Genomic DNA, 8,537 nt, shown 5'->3' with positions numbered 1-8,537 from the left:
TGCTTAATGGCTATTTATTTTTTAAGAGAAGATTATGTTGACTTGAGATGAACTTATTATAGAATTCAAAATAATAACTTAGAAAAATGATTAAAACGGAGTAAACTGTGTGTAAAAATATTTTTGCAAATGGACACCTTACATAAACCGTGCGTAAAAAGTATTTTTGCAAGCTGCTCAAAGCTTTAGCTTGCAAAAATTAAGTGGCCCACGAGAGGGTGGTTGGACAAAGTTTCCGGGCCTTAAACTATACCAATATTCAAACTTCAATCTGCAAACAGTGCAATCTACAGTGTAGATCAATGCAAAAAAATAGTGTTTTTAGGTAAACTATGGATAGACTGTTGTAGATGGTTTTATCCTCGGGATCAGACAAGAAGGAGCTCAAGACGGAGATATCCGGGTCAGGGTCGGGGTTCGGGCGACGAAACCCTCTTGACAAAGGTCGGGTGAGAGGTGCTTAAGAAGGCTGTTTGCAAGTATAAATTTAACATGTTGTCGCTTTAAGTTAGCTATATGGAAAATAGGGTGCATTTTTAGAGACGAATAACATTTTCTGCAAACGGTTTGCTTTTGTTCCAGGAAGCCACATTGGCGATGTATATACATCATAAGAACACCACCACCAGCAGGATAGTACCCAAAACTATTTGGCAACCCTCGCTCGTCTTCGTCTATAAATAGACGCGTCTGCTCCACCTGGTCTACTCAGTGCTTAAGCAGCTTTAGCTTGCCAGCAAGAAGAAAATATGGCTCCACTTCTCGCTACTGCCATGGCCATGAACCACGCTGGCCATCCAGGACCAAATCATGAGAGTTTCTCACGGCACCACCTATCTTGCTCACCACAAAACAGTAAGCCAAGGTGTAATCTTAGCTTCAGGCCACGAGCCGAAAGGGTAAGCGGTCAGAATAATGGAAGCCAAGTGCTGAGCGCAGCCGGGGATGTCCCTCAAAGAAGCATGTTCCCCCCTGACTTCATCTTTGGTGCCTCCACTTCAGCATACCAAGTATATATTATTGTTTTCACGTCTTTGTTATTTGAAAGGAAACTAGTCTTAACAGATGTGTGAGCTAGCATTATATTTTAATTATTTGTTTTCAAATTCACTATATATATATCTTTGTAGATTGAAGGTGGATGGAATGAAGATGGAAAGGGGCCAAGCTCATGGGATTACTTCTGCCACAATTTTCCAGGTAATGCACATATACTCCCATTAACCCTTTTTTATTTGGTTTATGATAAACACGCAAGCTAGCTGTATATATATGTGACAGCTAGCAATAAGATGCAGTTACCAGTTACCACTCAAGAAAAAATGCTCGTTTATATAGCAACGACGCAGCCTTTTTTATATATATAACAAGCTATGGAGGTGTTTGAATCCACTAAATTAGTAAATTCGTACCAAATGTACCATGTTAGCTAGTAAATTGTACTAGCAATTTTTAATCAACTAACTATTATCTTTAATGTATTTAAGCACCCGTATTTATAAGATGCAGTTTTCCGTGTAACCGCCACCTCTTCTTATTTCTTTTCTTTTTATGTTGCATATCAATAGAGTGGATATTAGACAAGAGCAATGGGGATGTTGCAGCAGATTCGTACCATATGTACCCTGTAAGTAATGTACAATTTTTTTACGGAAGTTTTAAATTTATGTTAATTTATTAGAAAACTGCAAAATTCAGGGCGCGGGGTCACAAGTATATATTCGAATCAATATTTGTGGGGACATGAATTGTTTCCTCTTGCGCAGAAAATGTTTTCTAGTCCTGCTTAGGCCGCTAGGCTAAAATTTGGGATCTCCGTTGGGAAAAAACGGAAGTGATTCATTTATATACACTAGTCGGTTGCCCGTGCGTTGCGACGGCGTACAACAATACCCACGTAAACTATCTATCAAAAAAATTCAAGATTTTTTATTGATTGTCTCCGCTCTCTGTATAATATTTTTTTGATTTAGCTAAATGATGTTATTGTTTACTCCATACAATATGTCTTGTTACAACACAGCCAATAAAGTGAGCGATTAAAGAGAGTTCACAACGATTGACTGAACCAAATAAGAGAAAGTTTGTGAGCTCAAGTTTCTAAAATAAATCACATGAAGTCAAACTTAAAAAAAAAGATAGATCAAAATATGGAGTGATTGCTAAAGTCAGACATCAATAAAAACTGGATGCACTCCATATAAATTATGCTTTTTCGTAGCAATTACTAACGTTTAAAACCAACAAATAATCTTTCATTTTACGGTTAGTGTGACAAATCATTGTTGCTCCATCCAATTCAGCAACCTTAAACACCATGTAGTCCATTGCGCCAATGTGGTCTCAGAAACGACTTAATACTTACAAGAGCCAAGAACATTGTACCGTGCTTGGGCTGTAGCCTCGGCCCGTAGTGCTGGCCTGACCCGACACGATTATATATTTTTTATTTTACAAAAAATGTATATACATATATACAATTTGTATTCAATATTAAAAATAACTGAGCATGATGTTCTATTGGTTAGACAGCTTCATTCAGCGTCTCCCGTCCTTTTTCCATCAGGGCATGGGTTTGAATCCCACCTCTTGCATCGTTTTTAATGTTTTACGCTGATTTAAGCCTGCGTGTGTCTGGCCCATACTGGGTCGCCGTTTGGCCATCTATAGGCGTGGAGCGGATTAATTTGAAATAGTTGTAAGGGGTTATTTATAAAAAATGACGCGGGACGGCCGTTGAAACTGGTGCTTTAAGTATAGTATAGATATAGATTTAAAATAAGGTCAACTTTTAGGTAACCAGCTGACATAAAGTTTTTTATTTTGCAGCTAGCTAACTTTGTTAAACATGCATTAAGTATGATTATGAAATGATATATTTTGTATTATTCAGCAGTTTTTTGGATGCAAAATGTTAATGTAAATGTTGCTTCTAACTAAGGTCCTGTTTGGTTTACATATTTATAACATGATGAGTAACTGATAATGTTAAACCATGTTTATTTAAATCTAACTGTAATAAGATACTACACTAGGAATTGATACGACCTATTCAAACTTGTTACCGCTCGTACTCGATTGTGAATTATTACCTTTGTCATTTACGTTGCATTCTATAAACTAAACAATATCTAAATATATCTGTTATCATCATTATGACTTGCAGGAGGATGTCAGATTGCTGAAGGAAATAGGGATGGACGCCTATAGGTTCTCCATCTCTTGGTCCAGAATACTGCCGAGTAAGAATAGAATAAAATAATCAAATATGTTTTCTATGGTCAAACTGTTGTGCAATCAACCTATCGTGCAATTAAACTAACCAAAGTTATAAAAACTGTCAAAGAAATTTACTTTTACAGTTCTACTACATTATATCAAATTTCAAGTTTTAAATTCATCGCATATCAAAAATATAAAACAGAAAATTTTATCACAAAGAATAATTAAACAGTGATAGAATTTTCTATTTTAATAACTCTTAATATAGAATGAACAGAACTTGAAATTTCATATAGTATATAGTAGTAGAGTATATAATGAAGTACCACTATAAATTTATTTTTTATGACATTTGGTAGTTTTATTCACCACAATTATACAAAAAGGTTGTGTTCACCACAATTATACAAAAAGTATGATTGTGGGTCGGTTTGTCTATGATTTGTACGATGCATATATACATCCAATCAGAGTTGTTAGGCTGTATCTAGTAGATCGTGTGTATAGCCATATAAAACATATTGTTTACAAAGTGAAATTTAAAATAGAAGGTAAAATAGTAGTGCCTACAGATAGTCTTACTATCCTAATTCCAGTGTATGCTTACGACTTTCAGATGGGACGCTCGAAGGGGGTATTAATCCAGATGGCATCAAGTACTACAAAAATCTCATCAATTTGTTGTTAGAGAACGGTAAAAACCAAAATTTGTTCCTAGTTAGCTTAGCTGCTTAATTAATTGATCAAGATCATAATCTAGTGTGAAAACGTTTTCATATATAAATCACTTTTTTGCTCATTGCAACCCAGGAATAGAACCGTTTGTAACCCTTTTCCACTGGGACACACCTCAAGCACTGATGGACAAGTACGGCGGTTTTTTAGATAAGAGTATTGTGTAAGTATTATACACAATTGAATTGTTATGCTCCATGTATCATTATTTAATCTACGTAGCTGCTCTGAGTCCTTCCACGAGCAAAATGATACCGGTTATTGTGTTTATCAACATTTCTGGTTATAATAAACTAAAATGTTGTTATATACATTTAATTTTGGACATAATAAATGTTTATGGTTAACTTCTTGATGTTTCAAAACCAATTATTACTCTCTTGGTCCGAAAATATAATTCATTTTACACTAATTAGGTAATCATTAATTAACCTATATATACATGTAGTTTTGTATGTATGTCCATATGTATTCATTATCATTCATTTCAATGTGGACAGAAAAAAAGAGCACTAAAAAGAACTATATGTTGGAACAAATATAGTATTAGATAGAAACATGCATCAATTATCATTATGTGTCTATTAACTAGCATACAACACATCCTTCTGCTTTGTAATTTTTTCAGAAAAGACTATACAGACTTCGCCAAGGTGTGCTTTGACAACTTCGGTGACAAAGTAAAGAACTGGTTTACCTTTAATGAGCCCGAGACTTTTTGTACCTTTTCGCACGGAACTGGACAATGCGCCCCAGGGCGGTGCTCCCCTGGGATAATCACTCCAACGGGATCCACAAGTTGTGCTAACCCAATTGGAAACTCGCTCACTGAGCCATACATTGTTGGCCACAACCTTCTCCGAGCCCACGCCGAGGTTGTTGATCTTTACAACAAGCATTACAAGATAGATTACAAGGTAGATATATAGTGATATTGTACACAATTATATATACACTATACGTGCGCGCGCACACTCTAATATATAAATTGCAGGGTGAGAATGGACGCATAGGGATTGTATTTGACGTGATGGGCCGTGTGCCATTCGAAAAATCGGCGTTTATTGATCAACAGGCCGAAGAAAGGTCCTGGGACATCAACCTAGGATGGTTCTTGGAGCCGGTTGTCCGTGGAGACTATCCATTCTCCATGAGGTCGTTGGTAAGGGACCGACTACCCTTCTTCACTAACGAGGAGCGAGAGAAGCTAGTGGGCTCCTATGACATGCTGGGGTTAAACTACTACACCTCAAGGTTCTCCAAACACATCGATATCACGCAACACAACACGCTAAGGCTCAACACTGACGATGCATATGCCAGTCAGGAAAGTAAGTTGGCGCGTTGAGAACTAATATATGTAACCTCTTACTCCTCCGTTGAAAAATAATTTGGCATTCTCTCACATACTAATTGTACATTGCGCTTTTCTTCTTCCGTCCACCAGCGAAAGGGCCTGATGGCGAGCCCATTGGTCCTCCGGTACGCACCTTACTAGTACAAATTTGTGTACAATGTTTTTATGCTGAAAGTGATAATGTGAAGTGCTCATGCATGGTTAAACTTTTACATGTAAAAAGGGAAGTTCGCAAATGTTTTGTGTTGACAATAATAAGGCGGAACAAATCTATAGTTTGTTCGTGTAGTATGTACATATATATTGGTAATTAATTAATTAGGGAAAAATGATATATCCATTGCTTCGATTTGCATGCAGATGGGGAATTGGATCTACCTGTATCCTCAAGGCCTAAAGGATCTCCTTAAGATCATGAAGGAGAAATACGGAAACCCACCCATGTACATCACTGAGAACGGTAAGACCGGCCGGATCCAGTAATTAACGTACACATGCATGCATCTGGTCTATAATGAAAATGAAATCAGTTGCATCGAGTCTAAGCTTTGTCACACATGCTGATTTATTTGTTGTGTTTTTTTGTTTACAGGGATGGCTGAAGTTGACCTTGGCCATAACTTGAATGACCAGAAAAGAATAGATTACCTCCAGAGCCACTTGGCAGCTCTTCAGGACTCAGTGGAGTATGAATCTACCTGCAACTTCATTTCTTTCACTTTTCTACATTATTGTCATCGTTTACATGTGGCGCATGCATGGCCCATGCAGGTCGGGAGCAAATGTGAAGGGCTACTTCCTTTGGTCTCTGCTGGACAACTTCGAATGGTTCTGCGGCTACACCCAACCTTACGGCATCGTCTATGTGGACCGCAACGATGGCTGCAAGCGCTACATGAAGCAGTCAGCCAAGTGGTACAAAAGCTTCATCGCTGCGAATGATAAATGAAGTGCACCCATACGTATACTCACTACCAGAGGAGAGGTAGTGGAGAGCACCATATGCATTGTTCCAGTCCAGGGTTACCGTACCTTATTATATATGAAATAAATGAAGTGCTCTAATATTTCGTCCTGTGGGAATTAATAATGTGTGTTTCCAATAGCTGCATGCATTCTCTAGACTTCTCACGTTTACTGGTGTTCACCGGATGACTCATTTTTCTCTTTATGCATCACTATTGGAATCATGTTCTTTGCTGAGTGTCGAAAAGCACTCGGCAAAAAAAAACACTCGACAAATTAAGAATAAAAAAACCCAAAAAAACAATAAAATATTTTTTAAATTATATGAACAACTCTTCCCAACCACTACTTATTTTACCATACCCATCACCCTATTATTTTTCACTATTATTTTGAATCAAATTACATATTTTGTGAATGGTGAGATTCAAAGTCACAATTTTTCTCTCGCGCATATCCTTCTCTACCACTACACTACTACACTAATTATGTCTATATTACGTTTTCATTCCTCATGCACTATAACAAACCGAGAGTAATTTGATTATTTAATCTACTAAATGAATTCATTTGAAAATGTGACCAACTATAAAGTTGCATAACTTTTTGAGATCTATAAGTTCTATTTTGATAGTTTCTACATCCGAGGCCGTTTACAAAATCTAAATTTTAAATTTGAAAACTTAACACGAAATTTTCAATGATAAGATGATTTCAAATCAAAAAAATTGTCAATTACAAAGTTTCATTACATTTCAAGACCTACAACTTTTATTTTGGTGGATTTTCCATCCGAGGTAGTTTGAAAAATTCAAATTTTAAAATTCAAACATAGTTTTGCATGACAAGACGATTTCAAACCAAAACATTGTTAACTACAAAGTTTCATAACTCTTCAATACCTATAACTTTTATGTTGGTGGTTTTTTCTTTCGAGATCATTTTCAAAATTCAAATTTTAAATTTTTTAAATTCAGACGTAGTTTTCGTTGACAAGATGACCTCAAATGAAAAAGTTGCCAATTACAAAATTCTATAACTTATCAAGATCTACAAACTTTATTTTGTTTGTTTGATCATTTGTTCACTTCACATGATGGTTCTAACAATATGCATAAATCTTATACATCTCTCTCGTAGTTTTATAAACTACGAGAAAGATATAGGTTTTATGAATAAATTTATTTTTATTTTATCATATGAAGAAATGTTCAAAATACAAATTGTACATCATGATGAGTTATAAAAATTTGTAGTTGAAAACTTTTAAATTTGAATTAATTTACTGCTTTAAAATGTGATTTTTAAATTGTCTTAGCCTAGTGTTCAAAAAAAAGCACTCGGCAAAGAGCTCTTTGTCGTATGTTATATTTTTGACACTCGCTCTTTGCCGAGTGTCAAAAAACACTCGACAAAGACTTCTTTGCCGAGGGTCAAAAATAAAACACTCGACAAAGAGCTTCTTCGCCGAGTGTTTTCTTTTACCGAGGGTTTTTTATGTGGCACTCGACAAAGAGCTTCTTTGTCGAGTGCCCGAAAAAAACACTCGGTAAAATATTTGGTATTCGGCAAAGAGCCAAATTCTGTTAGTGCACGGTGGACTGCGTCTTCTCTAGCCATTATTTCCATATAAACTAGTGAACTATAGAACTATATATATATATCTTCTCTAGCTAAGCTTATTGATGGTCACTGGCTTATCAATGTCTTTTTGATCAACTAATTTGTTGTTTGTGCTGGCATGTGTTTTCATATTATTTGTGCTTAGATCTTGACTAAACATGGGACCTTGCAGCCCTAGGACTGACCTATATATATACAACTCATCTCTACGCATGTGTTTGCTCTAGTGATTGGGTTATCATCAAGATTGTTGGAGGAATGGAAACCACAGTATTCATAGGCTATATGAATAGAATTACATATAAGTTACCCCTAATATGAGCTAGGCTCTAGGCCCAAAATACACACACAAACATGAGTCTAACATTGTACCTCTCACAATGAAAACTCTAGCCACAACAGATGTCGAGACTGCACCAAAAATCTAAGAACAACGAGAGACGTTCCTTGGTGAACATGTTGGCAAACTGCTAGCGCATCGAGACATGATGAAAAACATCCTCAATAGTCAACGCTCACAGACAAAGTGAAGATTGATCTCAACATGCTTTGTGCACTAGTGCTAGATAGGGTTCATGGAGAGATATATAATGTTGATGTTGTCATAGGAGACAAGGGTACTCAAGGAGAGCAG

At 36.3% G+C, this 8,537-nt stretch overlaps 1 protein-coding gene across 1 annotated transcript; it reads left to right on the top strand.

The window, feature by feature from the left end:
* The first annotated feature begins 630 nt into the window (after nucleotides 1-630).
* LOC103641409 (4-hydroxy-7-methoxy-3-oxo-3,4-dihydro-2H-1,4-benzoxazin-2-yl glucoside beta-D-glucosidase 1, chloroplastic-like) lies at nucleotides 631-6,419 on the top strand. Its single transcript, XM_008664761.3, has 12 exons — nucleotides 631-1,010; nucleotides 1,131-1,200; nucleotides 1,569-1,627; nucleotides 3,167-3,242; nucleotides 3,839-3,916; nucleotides 4,033-4,120; nucleotides 4,586-4,874; nucleotides 4,952-5,288; nucleotides 5,405-5,439; nucleotides 5,675-5,774; nucleotides 5,907-6,000; nucleotides 6,086-6,419. Exons 1-12 carry the CDS (start codon nucleotides 750-752, stop codon nucleotides 6,261-6,263), a joined length of 1,665 nt encoding a protein of 554 aa, XP_008662983.1. The 5' UTR covers nucleotides 631-749; the 3' UTR covers nucleotides 6,264-6,419.
* The last annotated feature ends 2,118 nt before the right edge of the window (nucleotides 6,420-8,537 follow it).

Source organism: Zea mays, chromosome 10 (assembly GCF_902167145.1).
Source record: "Zea mays cultivar B73 chromosome 10, Zm-B73-REFERENCE-NAM-5.0, whole genome shotgun sequence".
Taxonomy (NCBI): Eukaryota; Viridiplantae; Streptophyta; class Magnoliopsida; order Poales; family Poaceae; genus Zea; species Zea mays.
This window is presented reverse-complemented; position numbering and strand designations above follow the sequence as displayed.

Excerpts from the sequence above, each read along its gene's own strand:
- LOC103641409 (XM_008664761.3), top strand. The coding sequence starts at position 750 with ATGGCTCCACTTCTCGCTACTGCCATGGCCATGAACCACGCTGGCCAT. Across the intron at positions 1,201-1,568 it reads CTTCTGCCACAATTTTCCAG|AGTGGATATTAGACAAGAGC; the intron begins GTAATGCACATA and ends GCATATCAATAG. Across the intron at positions 5,289-5,404 it reads TGCATATGCCAGTCAGGAAA|CGAAAGGGCCTGATGGCGAG; the intron begins GTAAGTTGGCGC and ends TCCGTCCACCAG.